Source organism: Suncus etruscus, chromosome 6, assembly GCF_024139225.1.
Source record: "Suncus etruscus isolate mSunEtr1 chromosome 6, mSunEtr1.pri.cur, whole genome shotgun sequence".
NCBI lineage: Eukaryota > Metazoa > Chordata > Mammalia > Eulipotyphla > Soricidae > Suncus > Suncus etruscus.
This window is the reverse complement of record NC_064853.1, coordinates 29,584,907-29,610,988: the sequence shown is the minus strand read 5'-3', so window position 1 is coordinate 29,610,988 and position 26,082 is coordinate 29,584,907. Positions and strand designations below refer to the sequence as shown.

General features: G+C 35.2%; 1 protein-coding gene across 1 annotated transcript; it reads left to right on the top strand.

Annotated features, from left to right (window-relative positions):
• The first annotated feature begins 1,616 nt into the window (after positions 1–1,616).
• Positions 1,617–24,240, top strand: LOC126011670 (selection and upkeep of intraepithelial T-cells protein 1-like). Its single transcript, XM_049775484.1, has 5 exons — positions 1,617–1,692; positions 3,386–3,733; positions 4,687–4,968; positions 11,380–11,466; positions 24,173–24,240. Exons 1-5 carry the CDS (start codon positions 1,617–1,619, stop codon positions 24,238–24,240), a joined length of 861 nt encoding a protein of 286 aa, XP_049631441.1.
• The last annotated feature ends 1,842 nt before the right edge of the window (positions 24,241–26,082 follow it).

Genomic DNA, 26,082 nt, shown 5'->3' with positions numbered 1-26,082 from the left:
GACATTGGTGATGGGAATGTTGCACTGGTGATGGGTGGCGTTCTTTACATGATTGAAACCCAAACACAATCATGTATGTAATCAAGGTGTTTAAATAAAAAAAAAAAAGAAATAACATAGGTGGGGCGGGTGGTGGCGCTGGAGGTAAGGTGCCTGCCTTGCCTGCGCTAGCCTAGGATGGACTGCGGTTCGATCCCCCGGCGTCCCATATGGTTCCCCAAGAAGCCAGGAGCAACTTCTGAGCGCATAGCCAGGAGTAATCCCTGAGCGTCACAGGGTGTGGCCCAAAAACAAAACAAAACAAAACAAAACAAACAAAAAAAAAGAAATAACATAGTTTTGAAGAGCAAGCCACTTTTTAATATATATATTTAATAAGATATAAAGCATAATATCAGTGACTCTAAATAAATTTGGAGATTTATTTTTGGAGGAGGGTTAGTGAATATCAGAAATATATGAAAGAAACCTGTATCTTTAATAATTTTAAGAATTAGTCTTGAATGCTTGCCTTTACAATTTTATCTTCTTTAAGACATTTTTAAAGGTGAAGATAGATACATAAAGATAATTATTATTGTCATTGTTGTTGTTTTAAAACCACACCCATCAGTACTTAGGATTTACTCCTGGCTCTGTGCTCAGAAATCACCCTGGCAGGCTCAGGGGAGCATATGGGATGCTGGGGATCTAACCCTGGTCAGCAGTGTGCAAAGCAAAAACTGTACCTGTGTGCTATTGCTCCTGCCTTTCTTGATAATGTTTTAAGAAAAACCTATTTAAATTAAATTTAATATATTCCATTATCGTTTTATTAATTTAAGAAATTAAATCCCCAACTTCATAAAGGTCATTATTTTAAAAATCATTTGGAATTTGGGTGTGTGTGTTTGGGACACACTTGGTGGTGCTCAGAGCTTAGTTCTGTCTTTGTGTTCAAGGATTACCCTGGTGGTACTCAGAGAATTGTATATGATTTCAGGAAGAAGCTGGAGTCAGCTGTGTACAAGGCAGAAACCTTAAGCTCTCTATTGATACTTATGAAATACATTTGTATGATGTGAGATAAAACTTCTTTGTCTGTACTTTTTTTCTGTAAAGTTGTCTCCTTATTCATTCCTCATAGAAAATTTTTTTTCTTAATTGATTTGCATTTTGAGTTTGCATATGTGTTCTGATATACTGTAGAGATCTCCATTTTGGCTGATTTATTTATTTGTCTATATATACACAATACCACACCTTTTTCTTTTTCTTTTTTTTGTTTTTGGGCCACACTCAGTGATGCTCAGGGGTTACTCATCTATGAGCTCAGAAATCACTCCTGGCTTGGGGGACCATATAGGATTTCAGGGATCGAACTGCAGTCCATCCTAGGTTAGCGAGTGCAAGGCAAATGACCTACCGCTGCACCACCCTCTGGCCCCTCCACAACCTTTTTTAATTGCTGTAGTCTTATAAAAAGTCTAGATATAATTTAATTCAGGGATTTTCACACTTATTTTACTTAACACGTCTGTTAAATCATTTTTCTTTCTGACTTTTTATTATCATTCATAACATTCATGTGATTCTTCTAATCTGACATTACAATTACAATTTATTTTTCAGATATGATGGAGCCTGAATTTCCCCCTGTTTATAAATACTTTATGGCACTTGCTATTTTACAGATAAGAGGACTCTATTCAGGTAAAATCTTTTCTTTCTTTTTCATGGTGTACCCCATTTATGAAAAAAGGTAACAAGAATGAAAACACAGAAAGAAATGGGAAAGTTCACTCACTGCATTTACTCAGACTAAGTAGCCTTTTCTTGTAGTTCTAAGGATAAAAGTGAATGCCACAACTTGTGTGTAAGAAATGTTAGTTAGGGGGCTTAGAGACAGTTCAGTTTATGGGAACAGGTCTTACATAATTAAACGTCCAAATTCTCTCCCCAGCATCACATGGTACCCTGAGCACTTCATGGGAGATACTTCATCACCCAAAAGAAATGCAATTACTCTACTTATTTGTGCTGGCTTGGTGCTATAGGATTGCATTGATAAATCAAATAAAGAATAATCCAAGGAGAAAAGACAGATACATGTTTAACTGCTGTCAAATGTCCCTAAGGAACTCAAATACTTTCAAATCATAATTTATTTCTAGTAACTCTGAACAAACTACAAAATTTACAAAATGGCATGGATTACAAATTTTATAAGACATCAAATTAAGAAAAGTTGCTATGATTTTGGAGCTATATACATTTTTTTTTCTTAAGTCTGATAATTCAGATTCTCCTTGAGTTAAGAAGCCTCCCAAGTGCTCAGGGGTTGGGAGCTATTCTGGGCAATATTCTGCAAGCCAGGCTAGTTCAAGGGGCTACTTGAACTCTGCTACTGGGAACTCTAGAGTGACCTTGGTGATGCTTAAAGGCATTTGGGCCTTCACCTGGGGGGATAGTTAAAAGGTCATAGGTGCTTGTGATAGAATCTATGTCTCCTGCACACAGAGCATGAACCAGGCTAATGCATTAAACTATCTCTACAGCCCCTCTGAAGTCACCTTTAATACAAAACAAAAACAGCTACTGATATATTTGATAAAAAGGCTACTTTTTACAATAATGACATATATCCAATCTCTCAAATATGGGAATATCCTTAATTTAATATTTACAGAGTGCCTATCATGTTAATAAAATGTTTTATTTATTGAAGAGAATTAAAGAAGAAAAATAAAGAGGACTGAGAAAGATTAGGAAAGAATAAAAAAGAAACATCTTATTGCATGATTTGTATATTGTTTCATGAAAGAAATAAAAATATCCTGCAGTATAATGTGCTATGAGTAAAAGTTTAGATATAATCAGGAAATGTTGAATAGTAAGTCATAAAATGGCTACACAAAAAACATAATTTTGAAAGCATCCTCCCTCATAATACTATTTTAAACCATAATACTTCACTAAAAGTTTGGGGCCAGAGAAATAGTACAGCAGGTAGGAGAGTTGCTTTGCAAGCAGCAGACCCAGGTTTAATCCCCTGGTATTTCATATGGTTCCCAGAGCTTTCCAGCAGTGACCCTTAAATGCAGAGCCAGGAGTAAACCCTGATCATACCTCAGATTCCTGGGTATGGCCCAACACCCCCAATAACTGCAAATTAAAAAAAATAAATTTTAAAATTCTTCTTATTTTTATAAGGGCAAAAATAACAAGAAACCAGCTGTAAATGTGTCAGAGGGAAGAAGATTCTGTCAGAGTTCAGATATCTGAGAGAATAGTTCTAAAGTCAGAAAGAAAGAGCAAGATCAATGTGTCCAGAGAAGAGGGATCTGGGAGTAATATTCTTTCAGTGCCTTCAAGCTAACTCTTTGTTCTTGGGCTTCTTTGACAGAGCAATTCACTGTGAGTAGCTCTTGGAGTCATCAAGTGGTCACCGTAGGAGGACAGGCTGAGCTCAGCTGCCAGATTTCCCCACCCCAAAATGCAAACCACATGGATGTTGGCTGGTTTCGGGATCACTACACCCAAATGATTCACACGCATAAAGATGGGAAGGAAATTACTGAAAAAAACATTCAGAACTCTAAGGATCGCACAGTGCTCCTGAAAGATGACCTAGGAACAGGCAAAATGATCCTCCAAATTCACAATATCACTGTTTTTGATGGGGGAAAGTACTACTGTTTCTTTAAAGATGGTGATACCTATGAAGAGGCAAGTACAGATTTGAGGGTGGCAGGTAAGGACAGATGATCTTAACTATATGTTTTTTGGGGTCGTTTTTTACCGGATCTATAACTCTTATTTTGTAAAAGGCAGTATTAAGGAAATTATGACAAGGGCATTTAAAAATAACGCCCGAGAAAATAATTTATAGAAAAATGTATAGCATAATATTAAAACCCATACACTGGGTTAACAGTTTGTCAACATTTATATCAGATCATATTTAAAGTTCCCTGTGTTCCTCCAAGGTGCCACTCACTTTCCTCCTTTCCAAGGAGTTATCACTAAACCCTTTTGGTTTATGTGCAGGCATTGATTAAAGTAATAGTGTTTAGTGTGTCTTTACATTTCAAATAATGTAATTGTACATATTTTAATGTAATATAACTATAGTATTTTTAATATTATCCTGTTTCTCAAGAAGTTTCAGTTTCTCCTTTTTAATAACAATTGATAGTTCTTCATCCCATAAAGTGACTATTGATTTATATATTTTATAATCAAGAAATATTAATGTACTATTAAGGTTTCTGTTCCTATGAATTAGTATACAATTTACTTATGAGCAATTTATTAGAATAATAAGTAGAAGCTAAGTTGCTAAGTAATTTCATATAAATATTTTTACATTAATTTTGTGATTACCCATAAAATAGACCAATTTATATTGACTTTGAAACATATAAATGCCTTCTCTATTTTAATACTTAATATTATCATGCTTTTAAATTTTGGTTCTTTGTATTAATACTAAATTTTTGTTTGCTTTCCTCTAAGGTTATGCCTTAACTTTCTTTCTAGATTGGAATCGGATTGTACTTTTATCCTGGCTCTCAGAGTGGTCATTGCAATTAAAGTTATGACCATTATATAAAGAATAGAATAAAGAATAGAGAATAAAGGGGAACACTGATTTCTAAATTCTGATGTCAGCACCAATAATTAATATTGTTTCTCTTTATCAAGCTGTAGGTTTAGAAATACAAATTAGTGTCCAGGTTTCAGATACAAATGGATTTCTGTTGGAGTGTGCCTCAGGAGGGTGGTTTCCACAGCCTACAATGCAGTTGAGAGACAGCAGGAGGCAGATAATTCCACATCCATCGAAGATCTACTCAGAGGATAAAAGTGGATTATTTCACTCAAAGATGAGTATTTTACTCAAAAACAGCACCCAGAGTCATATAATTTGCTGCTTTTATAACTCACTTACTGGCCAAGAGAAAAATGCAAGTATTTTCTTATCAGGTAAGTTATATCCTTACTAATATGTAAGAATTGTGGCCATCAAAATAAAACAAACCAAAGATAAAATTAATAGAAATAATAAAATTTAAAGTTTTACAATGATTGGATGCCCTTATGTTCCCTTAGGAAAGAAAATTGCAGAGACTATGTAATGCAAGAGGAGAATGTGCTGAAAGGGGCTTTGATTCAGACAAAAGAGCAATGTAGTCTCATTGTTTGATTATCATATTTTTATTTTATGCAAAGCAAATCATTTATTACTTATCTGAAGAATTAAGAAGTGATCTCTAAGAACATGGTCTTTATTCCTTTTAGATATTTATAAAACTATCTTGGGATTGCCATAACAGTTTTAACATGCCATCTGCCATGTAAATATATTATATTTAAGATATAATGAGAAAAAGGGGCCGGAGCAATGGCGCAGTGGTAGAGTGACTCAAGAGGGATCTTGGTTCGATCCCCTGCCATCCCATATGATCCTTTAAGCCAGGAGTGATTGTTGAGTGCATAGCCAGGAGTAACCCCTGAACATCACCGGTGTGCCCTCCCCCCCAAAAAAAGATATAATGTGAAAAAGTAGTATTTTTCAGTGGGACAGATTAGTGTGTGATTGTCACTGCATGCAATCCTTCAATTCCTGTGGTATTGACAGGCGAAAACCCACACCACGAAATTTTGTTGTAGGAATCTGTGTTAGTCAAACTGTGAAGTATAGGTGTCTGATTATGTCCTGGGATCCATTGCAGGATATCAGCTAAATAATGAAAAACCAGTGTGAGGCCATATCCTACAAGTTCCTATTCTTAAATAACTTTATAAAGTATGAACAGCTGGCTGTATAAATGTAATGCTTCAGTCTTACTAAATTGCTGGTAATTGGAGAAATAGTAGATGCTAACATTTTAAAAAAATTTTTTATAATATCTTTATTTAAGCATCTTGATTACACATATGATTGTGATTAGGTTTTAGTCATGTAAAGAACACCCCCCTTCATCAGTGCAACATTCCCACCACCAATGTCCCAAATCTCCCTCCATCCCACCCCACCCCCACTTGTACTCTAGACAGGCTTTCTAGTTCCCTCATTCATTCACATGGTTATGGTAGTTCTCAGTGTAGTTATTTCTCTAACTGCACTCACCACTCTTTGTGGTGAGCTTCATGAAGTGAGCTGGAAGTGCCACAGCCCTCCTCTCATTGTCTCTGAGGATTGTTGCAAAAATGATTTCTATTTTTCTTAAAACCCATAGATGAGTGAGACTATTCTGTCTCTCTCTCTCTCTCTCTCTCTCTCTCTCTCTCTCTCTCTCTCTCTCTCTCTCTCCCTCTGACTTATTTCATTCAGCATGATAGATTCCATGTATATCCATGTATAGGAAAATTTCATGACTCATCTCTCCTGATGGCTGCATAATATTACATTGTGTATATGTACCACAGTTTCTTTAACCATTCATCTGTTGAAGGGCATCTTGGTTGTTTCCAGAGCCAGGCTATTGTGAATAGTGCTGCAATAAATATAGGTGTGAAAAAGGGATTATTGTATTGTATTATTGTGTTCCTAGGGTATATCCCTAGGAGTGGAATGATGCTAACACTTTTTTAAAAATAATATATTAAAATGATTAGAATCTCTTATTTAATATGTGAAGGCTACACAAGTATTGCCATTTAAGTGTTAGATGCATTATTTCTAGCTTTGCTATCTTTGCAGTCACTTAACCTTCAGAATCATTGTTTTTTATCAGTTAGAAATGATAGTTTAAATTAACAATTAATATAAGAGAAATAACTATTAGAAACAACTTAATATGCACAGTTAGGGCTTATTTTAAAGTTATGGGTTTCAGAGTGAACCATGGTTTCATATGATGAAATAAACCTTTAGAGAAGTTGGATACTAAAGATCTAGTGAACAGGAAGTGATATTCCTAGCTCCTTGATTAGCAAGATTATTGGGAAACACTGAAAATATTATCCTTTATACTCCACCTGGTGCAATGGTGCTGTTACATAGATACCAGGGTGGAATGAGAGGAAAGGAAAGAGGAGTAGAAGATACATTTGATTAGACTGTATGCTAACTGGGGGTTCACACATTTGGTGGTGCTCATACAATAACACTCAGCCACATGATCACCATTTTAGTTGTGGTTCTTGCACATGTGTTCACCAGTCTTTGCACTCTTTAATTGTGCTACACTGTGCAAATTCTTTATTGTGTTCACCAAGGCATCTGACTCCTGACTGTGTTGTTTGCATATCCTTTTAAAAAATAAAATTATTGAGATTCTGTAATTTACAAAAATATTAAGGATAGTTTCATGCAGATATTATCTCAACACTGTCCCCAGCACTGATGTGCTCCCTCTCCTCTACCAAGGTCACAATGACCTCTCCTTATTATCAACTCTTTATTTTTCATACTCTTGGCCACTTGTTGCTCCTTTATTGTGTATTTTTAAATTTCACACGTGAGAGAGATCTTTCTGTATCCTTTTCCTTCTAACTGACTTTACTTCTCATGATATTCTCTAGCTCCATCCATATAATGGCAAATTGCATGATTTTGTCCTTTCTTTATAGTATAGGAAATATTTCAATGTTTCTCTATAGCACTTCTGGATCCATTCACTCATTCACCTTTGGTCCTGGATCGGCTGCTTGCAAGGCAAAAACCACTGTGCTATCTCTCCGGGCCCAGAATTACCCTTATTTTTAAATGAGGCTGTTTTACTGTTGAATTTTAATTAAATTTAATTAATTAAATTGATTAATTAATTTAATTTTAATTAATAGGGTGTCTTTATTTTGTTAGAGCTTTTGTTTGTTTTTGCACATTTTTTTTTAGTTTTTTGGGTCACACCCGGTGATGCTTAGGGATTACTCCTGGTTATGCTCTCAGAAATCGCTCCTGGCTTGGGGGAACCATATGGGACGCTGGAGGGTCAAACCAAGGACCGTCCTAGGCTAGTGTCCGCAAGGTAGATTCCTTACCGCTCTGCTCCACCGCTCCGACCCGCACAATATTTTTTAAGCTGCTGTTTTCTCCAGGGTACTACTTGTTTTTGTTGCAAGTTGTAACTCTCATGAGATAGTGCTTCTGGATATAGGTTTAAGCACCGGAGAACACAGACAGTAGAGCTTCTATGATCATATTTGTTGCATGCAGATAGTGCCAGGGATGAAATTGCAAAAAGTGCTATGACCACTGAGCCCTCACCAGAACTTTATTTTGTAAACTTGGAGAAGATTTTATGGGTGTTTTGCTTTTTCATCAATCATCAACTCATTACTTTTTAAAACCCTTTACTTAGGATTTTAATTTTTTAAAATGAATTCTCTCTTAGGAGGATTATTTCCTGTCAGATTGGTCCTATCTAGGAAATTAAAACACTGTCAGAAGGACTTATCAGATTTATTTCTGAAATTTTAGAAGACCTACATTTTTCTTAAATTCATAAAACTTTACCAGGGATATTTCTGATACAGTCCTACAGCCAATAGTTTCCCTGCATGCTACACCTACTGTGATGCTTGTAGTTCCATCTCACAGATTTGAACCCTAATATATAAGAAAATGATGTACTGGAGTGAGAGTTTAAGGGGCAGGTTATTTGTTTTGCATGCAAGCAACTGTGGGGTTTAATCTCTGGCATTCCATATTATTCCTTGAGCACAACCACGAGGAATTGTGGAGTGCAGAGAGTAAGGAGTAAGCCTTGAGCACCCTAGGTATGGCCCAAAAAGGAAAAAAATACTATGAAAATTATTAGCAATTTTTTAATTCCATTTAATTCCATTTTATATTTGGTCTTATAATTTCCCAACCCTGGTATATATTCTAGTTCATGGACAAGTGATCCTGGTCCACCTGAGCCTGGTCTTATCCAGTTAAGAGTATAAATGAGTGCTGTCTCCTTAGCAATAACGTTTCATTTGGAATAACACTCATGAATTTATTGCCATACTTAAGAAGTCTTTCTGTTCTCTCTTTCAGATGTCCTATTCAAATCAGAGTATATGTCTATGATGTCAAATAAAATTCAATATCCCTTGATATATTTGATCATTGTGCACTCTCTTCTAATTTTCCAATTGATGCGCAGTTCATCCTGGATAGGTAAAAAAACTATGAAACCATTCTTTTTTTAAATCTTATATCTAATGCTCAGAGGAGGGGCATACAAACTGTATAATTTATATTGTATGCATCCCACTTTTATATCTGCCAAAGGTCTCCAAGTTCTGAGTTTTGCCTTAGGCTAAATTGTCATTCTTCCTTTCTCCTTATGTTGGTCTCCAAAGCTATGACATTGCTGCTGTTGTCTATGTATTATCAATAAACTCTACTGAAACTTTCAGAAAACCCTGGGGGTCATTTTGTGGTATATTATGAATAATAATGGTGATAATAATAAATATTTGATGATTAGAATAAGAAATAACTGTTTTGTGACATAGCCATGAGTCTTTAGACATACTTTACTGTTGTTCAGACTATTTAACCTTAAAGACAAAAAAAAAAGAATAAATATAGGGATCAATAACCAGATTCTTGGTGTCCTTTTATTATCAACTTCTGTTTTGTTCTGTCTATGAAGTTAGCCTGATAAAACACTTTATATCCCGTAGAGGTAGAAAACAGTCTGAATTTCAGGGATCTCATAACAGAGACCAGGTAAGGTATTAGATACATGTGAGAGACTTTCTTAAGCAAACATTTAGTAATTCCAAAGTTGCAAGATAAATAATAGACATGGCAGGTAATAATTCAAGTGCTTCACATTTCCTGACAGAAACCGTCATGTATTCTAGCTTATTCCAGATCGAGAAATCAATGAACTGCAGTGGGTGGACTTTGGAAAAATAATTAGTCTAGAATTACAAATAGTTCTCAAAACCAGATATCTTTTAAGAGCTATCATAATCATAGGAATCTATGATTCACAAAATAGGAAAAAAGATAAAATTCAATTTTCCCAGCTCTCTCTTCTACTCAGTTCACAGAAAGTATTTCTCATGTGCCAGAATATGGAATAAATCCTTTATAGAAAACATATTATTAATTTATCCAAAACTGTTATGAGATAGGCTTTATTAATTGTCAGATTTTTAGATAATAAAATTAAGGAAAAGATAGTTTAGATACATTGTTTAAACTCAATATCTAAATGTGGATCCTGAATTAGAACTGGATTTTAAATACTAAACACAATGTTATATCCATCACTTCCTTCTTTAGGTAATATGGTGCCAGCAATTTGCTTATACACTTTGAACTATGTAGAAAGCATTGACTCATTAGTATAGTTGGCTTGTTTATTTACTTCCAACAAGTATATGTTGAATATTTCCTAGACACTAGATACTCTTCAAGATATTGACAATAAATTGTGTGTGTGGAGTGTTTTTTTTTTCTGTTTTTTTTTTTTTTTGGTTTTTTTTTTTTTTTTTGGTTTTTGGGCCACACCCGGCGTTGCTCAGGGGTTACTCCTGGCTGTCTGCTCAGAAATAGCTCCTGGCAGGCATATGGGACAATGGGATTCGAACCAACCACGTTTGGTCATGGATCGGCTGCTTGCAAGGCAAACGCCGCTGTGCTATCTTTCCGGGCCCGTGTGTGGAGTGTTGATAAAAATTTTTACTCCTGTAGAGGTAACTTCTAATGTAAGTTCGAAGAAAATAGTTTATTTTGAGTTTTCTTGTTAATGGATAATTATGATCTAAAAGGTAAATAAAGCAAACAAACAAAAACTCTGTGAATTTCTCTGGATTTCTCTACTCTGTATTCATTGTTACTAGTTCCTAGCATGCTGTCTTTGAATTGAATAAATTTGACTTTTTTTCAGAAATGTTATTAATAAGTTTGTGCATCATCTCTATATAGTTTAATACAGGACATTATAGATTTACAAGATGAATTATCCAGTTTTGAAATTATTTATCTTCAGTAAATAACAGGGATGCTGTAGGAGATAGTCTTGCATTCTGGCTTAAGATTTTTGTTTCCGTGACATTTTTGACTTCCAAGGCACTTTTTTGTTCTTTCAGCTAATTCAGTTTCCCAGTACTAGACTTTGTTCTGTAAGTTTTAGATTCTAAATCACTCACAGGTTATAGAGTATTTATTTCTATACAGCACATGCTCTTTAGTGGGAAAAAGTTGGGATAGAGTGTTTTTCTTAACCCTGTGTTGTCCTCAGCCCACATGAGCCATAGTTCTGATTCCTGACTTCAACTTCTTTCATACTCTTGCCCTCAGGTTTGAGCTCTGATACAGGCTGAATAAATTTAAACAGGCGGTTAGACAGGATATTCCAGTATCTAGTTTGCTTCTTGCTATGCTCATGTCTTCCTAAAAACATAGATGATTAATTCTCTTTCTCTTTAACTCTTTTTCAGGTTCATGGTACTACATTATTTTTGAGAGTCTACCTTTCCTACTGCTTAATGGCATCTTTCCTACGTACTTGAAATTCAAAAATGAAGGTAAATGGGACTAGAAAATAGAGTTTCTCAGCTGATTTTTTCTTTAGTTATTTCCCTCTTTACCAAGGGCCATTGGATAAAGATGGGTTGGATAATGATGGCTTAAATTCAGGTGATCAGGAGACCCAAATCCAATTCTGGTAAGTAATAAATTAATTGTATATAAAATGTTTTCATTTATGGCTCAGACCAAAAGTTTGTACTCTATTACATATCCAAACCATCATATCTAGTTTTAAAGTTCAAAGTTATGATGCCGAAATAGGCTTTGAAAAAAGCAATCTAGTGTATATTAAACAAGTTTTCCTCTACCAGTGCTACTAATTATGTGTTTTCTCTGTTTATGCATTGATCTGATCTGTTTCATTTAAAAAATACTTAATGTATGTTAAATATGTACAGTATTTCATGTTTCTCATCTCTACAATCTTTCTTCTCAGTCTCTGGCTCAGATAGCCTGTACCTGTTGCACAATTCTTGGATGAATGATATATGTTGGGTACTGACTATACTGATGATATTTTTCACCATGATCATTTTCTTTCTACTTTACTCTCTGAGAGGTGAGTTAAACATTAAGGGTGGAAACCCTGAGTATGTAATTTTTTCTATAGCTTCTGAATTTCTCCTGAAGTAGCTTTCAGAATAGAGTAATTTTAGGATTTACCCCTTTGAGCATGCTATGTATCTATCACAAAATTCCCAAATTCTCTCACTAATAAAAGAATATGTAACTATAATAATAGGGATACTATTTTATCATTTATCTTAGAGATTTCAGTGAAACAGGAGGAAGACCTCAGCCCTAACATAGCCATTTGCTATTACACAAAAATGATTGCTGATACTGTTGGTCATTTTTAGAATTCAACTCTAAAACTTTATTTCAAAGAATTGATCATTTTACAATTTTAGAAATTTCCTTTTTCAGTTAAAATGTACATTTTCATTTGTATTTAATTATTTTAATTAAATCACTGTGAGATACACATTTACAGATGTTCATGATTGCATTCAGTCATACAATGTCCAACACCCTACCCTTCACCAATGCACATTTCCTGTCATCCATGTCTCCAATTTCCCTCCCACCCTCTACACTGCTATCCCGCCTGCATGCCTCCATGGCAGGCATTATTTTTCTCTCTTCCTTTTTTCTTTTAGACACTATGGTTTGCAATATTATTAGTGAAAGGGTATCATGCATATCACTTTACCTACATTCAGCACCCAGTTCTTACCCAGAGTGATTATTTCCAACTATCATTGTCATAGTGGTTCCTTTTCTGCCCTAGCTGTACACCTCTACTATTTGTGGCAAGCTTCCTATCATGAACTATTCCTCCTGGTCCTTGTTTATATTGTCTTTGGGTATTATTAGCAAGTTATCTTTTTATATATTTTCATAAATGAATGAGATCATTCTTTGCCTATCCCTTGCTCTCTGACTCATTTTGCTCAGCATAATTCTTTCCATATTGATTCATGCATGTAAATAAATTTCAGGATTTTATTTCCACTGTGTAGTTGTTCTACTCTTTGTTTATCCACTAATCTGTTCTCAGGCACTTGGGTTGTTTCAGAACTTGGATATTGTGAACAGTGTTATAATGAACATAGGAATGTAGATGCCTTTTCTGCATTGTGTTTTTTGGGCCTATAAGGTATATATCCCCAAGAATGGTATTGCTGGGTCATATGGGAGCTCAAGTTCTAGTTTTTGAGTAATGTCCATGTTGTTTAACCAAAAGGCTGAACCAGCCTACATTTCCACCAGTGGTTAATGAGAATCCCTTTGACTCTGCATCTATGCCAGCACTGGTTCTTGTTCTTTGTGTTGTATGCCAATCTCTGTCATATGAGATGATATCGCATTGCTTTAATTTGTATCTCCCCAATAATTAATGATGTGGAGAATTATTTTATGTATCTTTTAGTCATCTGTATTCCTTTCTGAGGAAATTTCTCTTCATTCTTTCTCCCCATTTTTTTGAGGAGTTTAGATGTATTTTTTTCTTTCTTGTTAAGCTCTACTGGTGTCTTATATATCTAAGATATTAGTCTCTTATCAGATGTTTATTGTGCAAATAGTTTCTCCCATTCCTTAGGAAGTATTTTTATTCTGATCTTCATGTCCTTTGAGGTTCAGAAACTTCTTTGTTTTTAAAGCAATTTGTTTGTTTATTGATTGATTGATGCATGCTCAGGAGTTACTCCTGACCCTGTGCTCAGAAATCGCTCCTGGCAAGCTCGGGGAACCATGTGGGATTCCGGGAATTGAATTGAGTTTGTCCTGGGTTGGTCGTATGCAAGGCAAATGCCTTACTGCTGTGCTAGCTCTCCAATTCCCAAGAAACTTTTTAATTTAATGTAGCCCTATATGTTTATCATTACTTGGTCCATGTTTCATTTTTGAAAATGCCTTTAGCATTATATCATGAAGTGTTCTGCCTACATTTTCCTTTATGTACTTTATGGTTTCAGGTCCGATATCAAGGTCTTTAATCCATTTTGATTTGATTAAATGTGTATTTTTATCTCAATCTTGCTTGTTTTATGAATTACCAGTAAGTACAACTTGATCTCTGATATATATATATATATATATATATCTCCCACATCTTAAGTTTATCATGTCTTCAGTAACACACATATTTTTTTAACAGGTTTTTTACATAATGACACCCATCAGACTTTTTATTTGAATCAAAGAGAACATGAGGACCTTGATGAAGAGGTAGTGGCATAAAACTAAGAAAAATGCGCGTTGGAACAAGTGCCTTTATCACTGTGCATAGTCAAATAATTTCCAATGTTTGAGAGCAAAGTAAAATATTAATAGGCATTCAAAACTTTCTCAAATACATTAATATGTAACTTTTTTTGCAGTCCTACATGAGAAATTACAAAGTCAAGTATAATTGCATAAGAATGAGGCTATCAAGCTAGAAAAATAAATAATATGTAAAAATGGATAAGCTAAGAAACAATTTAAAAACGTTTTTCTTATAATCATATTGTAAAACAAACTTAAAGCATTTCTAAGATAATAAAATTCTACTGTGATTAGAAATGTATGTGGACTAAATTCTTGAATTTTCAAACTGAGATTAAATATACTGAAATTACAAAGTAAGAGCGTTTGTTTGTGGAGCATCTGTTCTGATGATTAGGTTTAGGTATCAACTTGTCTGGGTTAAGGGATGTCTAAATGGTAAAAAAAAAAGTATTTCAGGTTCAAGAGAAGAGATTAACTCTTGAACAATAGAATAAGTAAAGTATATGATTCTCACCAATGTGGGAGGACATTATTCAGTTCATGAAGGGCTCAGATAAAACACACAGGTCTTAAGATTGAATTAAGGGCTCAGATAAAATGCAAAGGTCCTAAGATTGAATTAGTTCTTTCTCTTGAGCTCCCTTCTCATATCTTTCTGACCTCAAAAATCAAAGTTCCTGCTTCTTAGGTCTTTGATTTCTGAGTCTTACACTATGGATCTTGATAATCAAGCATTCACTTTGAATTGTTCGCATATTTTTCACTTTTCTGGTTTTTAGACTTTCAGCTCTGGATGGAATTATATCATCAACCTGTACATAACAGACTGTGGGGTTTAATAGTCTCTATAACTATATGAACCAACTAATTTATATCATCTGTGGATATGTGAACAAACATATAAGGGGATGGGTTTAGTATATAAGCATCCAATTATACACATATCCATTATACCTATAAATCTAGATGTTTATCTATATGCTATTAATTTTCTGAAGAACTCTAATATAAACATAAAAAACTTGATAAAAAATAAGTTTCAGTAAAAAGATTTTAAAAATCTAGAAAATAATGACCATATATCTGTGTTAATTATATAGAAAATACACTTGCTATTAAGAGATCCTCTATATAAAAATAATAGACATACCTTATATTTTAGTAAATAGTGTTATTTTGGAATACATTGTCAGAAATATATAACAGAAATATATATATATATATAATTTTCTATTTCAGAAAATTTACCAAAGAGCAAATTTAGGAAACCAGAATCTAAAATGATTGTTGTTCTGAAAATGAACATTAAATGTTCATTATGTTTTTGTTTGTTTGTTTGTTTGTTTTGGATGTTGGGCCACACCTGGCTCTGTGCTCAGAGATGTGATGCTGGGAATCAAACCCAAGTCGGTGCGTGTAAGGCAAACACCCTACCTATGTGATAATGCACCAGTCTATAGTCATGTATTTTGAATATACCATGTTGACATACAGTGCTATTACTGACTCTATTTATTTTTGATGGCTATACTAATAACTTAGTAAAGAATAGGAGGAAAGAAACACATTTAGACATAATGCAGTTGAATATATCAATGCAAAATCAGTCCAAGGAAATATATAGGTATTTGGATATGCGAAGACAGTACAACTATTCCTGAACAGAGAAGAAGGTTTGGTGTGGTTCTAGCATCCCAAAGAAATATTTTTCAAAAGGGTTTGAATTGAAATGTTAAGATAGGATAAAAAAGAAAATTTAAGATAACTAACATTTGGACTTTGAAACGAAAAGAAAATAAACTGGGGAATACCTCACTGTAATAAGAAAGTGATCTTTGGAAAAAATCACTTGTTTTTAAGTCATCTTGTTTTCTTCCAAGTTATTGGTGAACTGAAAGTTCCTTGATAAAATTTACATGGTTGAACCAGAATTAGGAACACATTAATATAGTACTTTAAAAAACAGTTTAAATGTTTTATAGAATCTAAAGTATTGAATTCAATATGTCTCTATGGCTTTTGGGAAATCATATAAGACTGTGACTATTTGGATGTCTGGTATCTGGAAAAACTTGGTTATGTTACTGAATTTTTATCATTATACTATTCTGTTTAATTGTAACCAGATTTTGAGTAAATTGCAAAGGATGCTATGCTAGGGTTTTAAAGAGTGATTATCTAGTATTTCTTTTTCTTTGAGACTGAAGTAATTACTGTCTATATATTAATTTATACTCGATTTTTGAACATAAAATAACAAGATAAAAACTAGTATGTATATATTTAGAATGATATAATATATATAATAACTATTAAAAGTTAAATGTATTTTAAAGCTTAGAGAAATTTCTGTCTATTGCTGTGTCTTTGTTCAGATATAGAAATATTTAAGATTTTTATGCAAGCATTGATACTATTTCTTAGAGAAAAGAACTTCACCTTAGATGCAGTTTGTTTGTTATGCACAAGATGTGTAGAAATAGAGAATTTTGTTGTTGTTGTTGTTGTTGTGTTTTTAGCAGTTACAAAAATTAGCATCAGGAGTTTGAGGAAATTGCTTGACCACTGAACGATGTTCCTGACCAAAAGATAAGCTAATTAAAATGATCTTTTCTTGAGTCTGATTTCCTCTTTGGTCATTATTGAGTTCTGTAATTTTATCTTCCACCTCTGAAGCATGCCATTCTACTACATAATTATATTTCATCACTACTCTCAGACAGGATAATGAATCAATGAAGTGAATTTTAAGAACTATGGAAACTAAAAAAAAAAAAAAAAAGAATTAGGGAAACTATATCTAGTCACAAGGAAAACCTAGCCAAAGTAACAAGTTACATAAAAGGAAACTAAAATCTTCTTAAACTACTTCAATTGTAAAAGCCTATATCTGAAGAATATAGACTAACAAATACTAAAGATATCTAAGGAAACCAATGTAAAAATGATTTGTAAAAAGAAGTAACTTTGGACATTAAAGTTACTCTCAAAATATCTAAGTGTATATATATATGAATATATATCAAACTATATTGCCAAAAGCCCTTATAACAAGAAGAGAACTTTGCGAAAAGCTGGGAGCCCTGAGAATTAAGTGTAACCATTTAAGGCTTGAATAAAGACAATGAGAACATAGAATTTTAACCCTGGGAAACGGAGTCTAACTTACCTGAAGTCCATCAATAATCTGTACATTCCGGCCTGCCTGAGATGGGTCCTTTTACCAGTACACTGGGTCCCTTTGCCAGTACATTTCGGCCTGTTCGAGATGGATCCCATTATCTGTACATTCCGACCCACACATGATGGGCCCTGTTATGTAGGTATTTCTGTCCAATGTATCTATGCCATATCCTGCCCACAAAAGGTATTTAAGCTGAGCCTTGTACTTCAATAAATGGAATCCTTCTCCCATTCTTGTCTGTCTCTGTGTCTGTTCTTTGTACTGTGTGAATGCTCCCTCCGAGAAAATAACCTTTATTGGATGGTGTCCCTCGCAGGTCGGGACGCTACACTATATGAGCATAGATATAAAGTTACTGTTAAACAATATAAGCATGAATACTTCTATGGTTTATCCTAGAAAATTTACCAAAGAGCAAGATTAGGAAGCCAGATTCCAACACGACAGTTGTGCTGGTGATTAATATTAAATGAGTTGATTACTTTTGTTTTGGAGTTATAACCCTGATTGCTTAGGACTTCTGATTCTGCATTCAGGGATCTCACCTGGTGGTGCTCTAGGGATCATACCAGGTGCCCAGGGCTGAATCATTATGTCCTCTGTATTCTCTCTTGGGCCCTGCATTATTTACTTTTATAATTAAAGTTAAATGAAGCTTAAGCACAATAAAGGTGTTGACTATTATAGTTCTTAAGAATGAAGGTTACTAATACAGAGGACTGATTATAACAACCACAACTAAATAGAACGTTTCCTGGCACCATAAAAAGACCTTGAGGTCAGATAATGAGCATGTCCGGAGCCTGTAGTTGTTCCCATGACTGTATACTTCAAGGGTGGAGAAACTCTGTATCTCTTAGGCCAAGGGAATTCCCTTTCTAATTTCCCCAATACTCCCTGTACCTATGAAAAACAAAACAAAACAAAACAAAACAAAACACACAAAACCTTGCCACACCAGCCCGCTCCCTTTTTTCTTTCTGTTGTTGTTGCTTGTTTGGTTTGATTTTTTCATTTCCTTTCTTCTTTTAAATATATATTTATTGCTTTAGATGCTCTTCTCCCAGCTTTCTTTTTTCTTTTCCCTTTTCCTTTCTTTTCCCCCAACAGAACCACAGAACTTGAATCATCATGTTCTGCCTCATAAAATGAGGGGCTAAAAGTGGATTGTACCAGGAGAAAACAGTTGCAAAAACACTGAGTGGAAATAAAGAATGATCAGATCTAAATTGTGGGATTACGAGATTTGCCTGTCTCTATGTCAATCAGCACCACATTGTTGCTCATTGGATGTTATTTTATGAATGCAGCATCTCTGACAGTTTGTGAAACCGGATGATCCCACTTTCTAGGTGTGACTTTTTCCATAGATAAAAGGCAAGGATGGACGAGGAGAGGTCGCTTTCATTCCTGGATCTTCATGGAGGGGCTAGTTTGGAGGGTGGTCTGCAGATTGGAGTTAGGGTAACGTGGGGAAGTATATTTTTTGGGGGGCATACCCGGTGACGCTCAGGGATTACTCCTGGCTATGTGCTCAAAAATCATTCCTGGCTTGGGGGACCATATGGGATGCTGGGGGATCGAACCGCTGATCAGACGCATACAAGGCAAATGCCCTATCACTGTGCTATCGTCTAGGCCTCAATGTAGGGAATTTTTAGAAGTCTTTTCTTCTACTAAGTGTGTGTGATTGTTTTTTGTTTTGCAGAGCACCTTCTGGTTCAGACCCGTCTCCCCTGTGTTCAGGGTGGGAACTTGAGGGCTTAGATTCAAGAAAAATACCAAACCCAAAGTCAATGAGAACAGAATCAAGATACCCAATCTATAAGAAGCTATTATACAAAGGAGACCTATTACACTAGCAGTCTAGGGGGCAAAATGGGAAGGTATAGGATGCATGCTGGGAACAGGGGTGGAGAGAGGATACCACTGGTGGTGGAAATGGTCCTAATTCACTGTCACTATGTACCTTAAATATAACTGTGAAAGACTTGTAATTCACATTGGTCACAATAAAAATTGCTAAAAAATAAAAGAATTAAGGTTACTAATGGGGCCAGCACCTTGGGTAGGATGCTTACCTTCCAGGCAGCTGACCAGGGATTCTCAGTCCTCGAAATCCACCAGGGGTGGTCCCTGAATGCAGAGCCAGAATTAACCCCTGAGCATCACCAAGTACGACTTAAAAACAAACAAAAAACAAACAAAATAACCTCTTTTTAAAAATGATATGTCTTTTCTTAAATAAATAAACAAACACAGGAGCCTTATATCAACTTGGCATTACATTTTTAACTATAGAATCAAAGATATCTATATATCTATATATCTATATATATAGCCTCCAAATACTTGTACACAAATGTTCAGAGAATTGTATATAAAAAGAGCAAAATATGATATACAATCCCAAAAGTTCATCAACAGTTGAATTAAACAAACATTGCATATACAGACAATAGAATACTCTTGAGTTATTAACAAAAAATAAAAATAAATGTAATGTATGCCAGATATTGAATCTGAGTCAGTTCTGTACAAGGCAAATGCCCTACCTGCTCTGCTCTTGGTCTGGCCCCAAATTAATAAATGTTTTGTATTGAATCACCTTGAGATAGAGCTACACATTTGTTTATGATTGAGTTTTATTTACATGATGATGGGATATTTTTAATTAATACAATGTTTCCTTATGATGTTAGAGGTTTTGTGTTCTTATAATGTTACAGAAGTTTCAAATACATTTAATTAAAAATCAACATCTATACATACCACAATATACTATATTATATTCCTCACTGAAAGTCTAGCTTCTATTACCTATTCCCACAATTCCCTAATTTACCCATTCCATTTCTTTCTTTCTGGTAATCATTATTTTGTTATTGACCAAGAATAATTTTGTTTTTGCTTTTTGTGGCTATTGTTCTTTTACACTGTTTCTATTAACAATATTATATAGTCCTTGTATTTTTTACTTAAGACAATATCTTTTAGGTCTGTACATATTTTTGGGAGAGCATATGATGATGCTCAGAATTCTATACTCAGGAATCACTCTTGACAGTAATCAGAGACCTATATGTGGTGCCAAAGATTGAACCCAGGAAAGCCATGTGCAGGGAAGATGTACTATTACTTCAGTTCCAGGGTTCAGTTCATTACATTAGAAATTACTAGACTATTTTATTGTGTATATAATGAAATACCACACTTTCTTTATCAGATAGTCTATTGATGGACATATAAAAATCAAAGCTACATGAATAGTGCTATAAAAGATACGTGGATACATAGATCACTTCAACTGAGTATTGTTTGTATTCTTTTTTGTTTGTTTTGTTTTTTTGGGCCACACCCAATGACGCTCAGGGGTTACTCCTGGCTATGTGCTCAGAAATCACTCCTGGCTCAGGGGATTATATGGGACGCTGGGGATCGACCCTAGGTCTTACCTGGGTCAGCTGTATGCAAGGTAAATGCCCTACTGTTGTGCTATCGCTCCAGCCCCATTGCTAGTATTCTAGAAACAAGCAATCAGAAATGGAAGAACTGCATTATATGGTATTTCTTTTTAAAATTTTTTATTTAAGCTATTGTGATTTACAAAGTTATTCATATTTGGGCTTTAGACATATAATTTTCAGCACTAATCCCACTACCGTTGTCAACATCCTTCTACTAATATTCTCAGAATCCATTCCATATTACCACCATATGCTCTAGCCTGCCAGCATAAAAAGCCCATTTTAAATTTTGGTTGTTAAAAGTTTGTGTCTCATGATTTCATTGTTGTTGACTCTGTGGCTTGGATATTTATATCTGTCCTTTTGTTTTTGTTTTTGGGCCACACCTATTGACACTCAGGAGTTAATCCTGGCTATGCAGTCAGAAATCGCTCCTGGCTTGGGGGACCATCTAGGATGCCAGGGGATTGAACCACAATCTGTCCTAGGTCAGCACACTCAAGGCAAATACCCAACCACTTGCGACACTGCTCTGGCCCCTATCTGTCCTTTCTTAACTTCACCAATGCACCTGAGTCCCTTTGTCTCCAGCCTCCCATCATTTTATATATATATATATATATATATATATATATATATATATATATATATATTATTGTGACTGAAGTGCATTACACAGAATTATTTACGGTATATAGTGACAATGAATGAAGGGCATTCCCACCACCAATGTTGTCCTCCTTCCACTCCTGTTCCCAGCATGTCTCCCATATCTCCCTCCTTTATCCCCCAGAATACTAGTGTAACTGGTCTCTACTTTACAGTTTGTTGTAGATTGGGTATCTATTCTGTCAATGACTTTGGGTTTGGTGTTCCAGTATGGTAATTTTTTATTTATACTACATGTTCATATGACTGGTCCTAGTATCATCATTTTCCCCCTCAATTTATGAGGCTGAATAATTCAAGTTATGCAATTCTGTTGAAGATAAAAAGGTTAAGGAAAAGAGAAGAAAAATTTGATATCAACTACTAAAAAAAAAATCACCAAATAATATCCACAACAGTGAAAAAGAAAGAAGAAAGTGGAAGAAAAAGGAGAAGGAAAATAATATAAAAAAACAAACAAAACAAAACAAAACAAGAAAAAGGAATGCTGGAGTGACAGGGTTTGGTGTTTCCCCACTTTTTTTTTTTTTTTAGGCACATTAAGTATTGGGGAAGGAAGGAAATTCCCGTGGCCTAAGAAATTCAGGGTTTTTCCACTCTTGAAGCATATTGTCATGGGAACAACCACTGGCTCCATACATACTCATTGCCATATCCCAGGGTGTTTTTTGTGGTGTCAGGAAACTTTCCTCTCTGTTGTGGATGAGAAAATCGGGTCACTGTAGCTAGCAATCTTGGTATTTGCGCAGGTCCTAGGATAAGGCTTAGGATAGAGTCTTTACGGTTCTAGAGGTTCTGTTCCATCATTGTTTGTGTGTTCATGTGTTCATGTATCATGTGCTTCATGTTTTTGCTCGTTCACTAAGCCGAAGTTTAGGAAATTATGGTTCCAAAGGTTCTGCTCAGTCTCTGTTGTCAAAATTGGGCCTCTGTACTAAGAAATCTTGATTTTTGTAAGAGTCCTGGGCCACAGCCTAGGGTAGGGTTTTCCTTAATGGTCTCAAGGTAAGTTCTGCCCAGTTATGGTTGTCAAAGTCAGTTTTTTGTAGTTAGTGCTCTTATTTTTCATAGTTCAAAGGACGATACATCTTCTGATTTCCACTTACTGTTAGGTGATGTGATAGGACCTCTTGGTCTTATGTCAAGTTGTCATTTCCTCGCTGTCCTCGTTGTCATATTAACACTGGCACAAGTAAATCTTCCAACGGAGCTTAGTTTCTGGTGTTGTTGCAGGGAGTTGTTTCAGTTCTACGTCTGGGATCTGGGGTTTGAGAATGAACTAATACTGTCCAATCTCATGGAGACTGAGTTGTATCCACATGACACATGTCCAGGATGGGAGGCACCCTTGTATAAAAAGTGTGAGTTATCCTTAGAAGATAAGATCTTGTTTCTGTGTCTATGGTTTCCCCTAATTTACTGTGCCTATACAAAAAAGTACGGTGTCCTTTTGTATTGCTGGTGCTATTCTGGGTAAGGACAACAGGCTACACACACAGTATCTGTGGTGTGATCTGAGCTTTTATCCCAGGCAAGATGTTTTCTTGGTTATTGGACCAAGCAGCACCAAAACTGGTGAGGGTAGAGAAAATATGTATATATAAAAAATAGAACAAATAGATAAAACTGAAATAAAAAAGTAAATTAAAAAAAAGGAAAAAAAAAGGTATTTGAAGAAAACAAGTGATGGGAGAGGCTGTCTGTATGTTTAGGAATACATATCTTAAGATGCATTATTATAAAGGTATTAAGCTTACATAGGCAATATAGGCCTCCCAATTAGGTCTTCTGAGATATTCTCATGGGGAGTGAAAGCCAAGGCACTTTTTCGTATCACAGACCTTGGTCTAGACTAGAGTTTGAGATATGATTTGCGGCATTTCGGAGTCCTGTAGTGTCATTGAGCTGGGGTTTTTGCTGAAGCTGATTCCGTTATCATGCAACAGTCCACGATTTGATGGGGGTGAGAGGGGCCACAAAGCTTGAGTCAGCAGGTGTATTGGTTGTGGATTCTTGCTGATACACAAGATGCGGGATCGAGGGATTTCTTTCATTAAGGAGCTGATGCTGGTCTGTTGGGGCAGGAGGTCAGTCTTGGTTCCTAGTGAGTTAAGAACTGAGGGTAAAGAGGGTTAAATAAGGGGAAGATAACAAATCCGGGTTGGGAGATGATGAAGTAGAAGGATCTCTGGGTGGGTTAGGGGCAATATATAAGAGGGGCTATATACATTGTATAGATGAATTGTTTATGGATAAGGCTTGGCAGTCAGAGAGGACCACTGTTTAGAAAGTAACATTGACCTATACACTGATTTCAGAGATCTATTTGAGAGCTACTCCATACATAGGGCATTCCATTTGCTTTCCTATAAATAGTCAAGAATTGGAATATTTTTGGATGATGTTAAAAAGGGTATTTGTCTGTGCCCACGCGCTTTTGAAAATGGTTATCAGTAAGAAAAGACACTCCTGCAGGAGGTCTGGTATGATTAAGGGATTTTTCCTTTGGCTAGCTGTCCTGGCATGTGGAGTCTCTGAGCCCAGCTCTCGCCTCTGCAGTTTGTGGATGCATAGGGGTGGAGTTTTCCTCCCCACCCATTCCCCCAGGGCCCAGGTTACCAGGTCTGGCCGTGAAGGCCATTCTGGCGTGGAGGGGATCTGGTGCCCCGGACTAAGTGGTCTGTCCGGGGGGTCTTTGGCTAGCTGTCCAGCTCAGTGCCCATAACATACCAGTACAAGAGGAACAGAACTTCTGGCATGTGGGGTCTCTGAACCCAGCTGTTGCCTCTGCAGTTTGTGGCATTTCATATTTGTTTTTATCCTCCTCTACTCAATTTCTTTCCTTCTCACAAAATTCTGGGGCCAAGAGGGACACCCTCATTTATTTATTTAATTATTTATTTTGACAACCCCATTTAAACCATTGCATTTCTCCATACTGTTATGATCACTCCATAGTTATTTATTTTATTTATCTTTCTTTTTATATTTATATTTATCTTTTTTATATGGCATTTCTATATTTTAACTCCGCATTATTTTACATCAAGACTAAACCACTTTATATGCCCATAATAAATCTACAAGTTTCCCTCCCTTTTCTCTCCATCTTCACAAATGCTGTTGTTTCTTTTCTTTTTGATGATAGTCGTCTTAACAAGTGAATGGTAGTATCTCATTGTTTTGAATTGCATTTCAATAATAATAAAGTCACTAAACATCTTAGCTCCCCTGAATGTCTTATTTGAAATGTATGTCTATTGATATCTGCCCATTTTTTCAATCAAACAGAATTTTATTGATTTATTTTATAAGTTCTTTACATATTTTGGATATTAACTCTCAGATATATGATGTGAAGCTATTTTCTTCTATTTTCATTTTTATGCAAGTTTCCTTTTATCAGTATAAAATGTAAAACAACAAAATTAAGCAGAGGTTATAATTTTCTTTATTTCTCTTTGATTATAGTGTCAAATATTTTGTCAATACAGTCAAATATCTAACATCTTCTCCTTTTATTTCCTCTCAATAACAGTTAATAGCAGTTTTGTATGTGATGTGTGTATTTTTAAATTATTGTGTGCATATTTATGTTTGTACATTACATATCTCATTGTTTTCTACTCTTTCAAATTCACATCACAGTTATCAAACTTTGTAAGATATTATTTGTGTTAGTCAACATTATTTGTTGTTATTATAGTTTACAATGTTCATATTCATCTCAAAATTCATCTTCAAAGTAATGAACTTTCAGAAAGTGATAGGTTATGAGGGTGAAGACATGATTATGTCAGTGTTTTTTAAAAGAATCACCAGAGAACTTTTCTGTTTCTTCCATATGTGAGTACACAGCAAAATGGCATCTATCTGTGAACCACGAAATGAGCCAAAAAAGTAACCGAGTTTGTTGAGTTTTGATTTTGAACTTTCCAGCTTTCAACCTCTGAGAAACCAGTATCTGTTATTTATGAGTCACAATAAGTGAAATTTTGTTATAGCAAACTGAGTAGGCTAAGTCAACATGAAAATGTAAGAAAATGACTTCATTATTACATTATAGTTTCATCATGAAAATCATTCTCTTTTCCCCTTTTTTCCAGAACCTCAATAAACACCTAGTCTATATAAAAAGCTAAAAAATTTATTTATTATGGTATAATAGCTTCACTAATTATTGAGTTTCTTTTCTTATATTTGCAGTTCATTTTTATTTTTATTTATTTATTTTTTTTGGTTTTGGGCCACACCCGGTGATGCTCAGGGGTTACTTCTGGCTATGCGCTCAGAAGTCGTTCCTGGCTTGGGGGACCATATGGGAAACCGGGGGATCGAACCGCGGTCCATCGAAGGCTAGCGCAGGCAAGGCAGGTACCTTACCTCTAGCGCCACCGCCCGGCCCGCTAGTTCATTTTTAAATTAGGGACATATGAATCTACAAATCTCCCCCCAAAAAAATCACAAAATGTCATACTGTTGAATATTAACTCTTCTAATAGTGATAAAATGAAGTC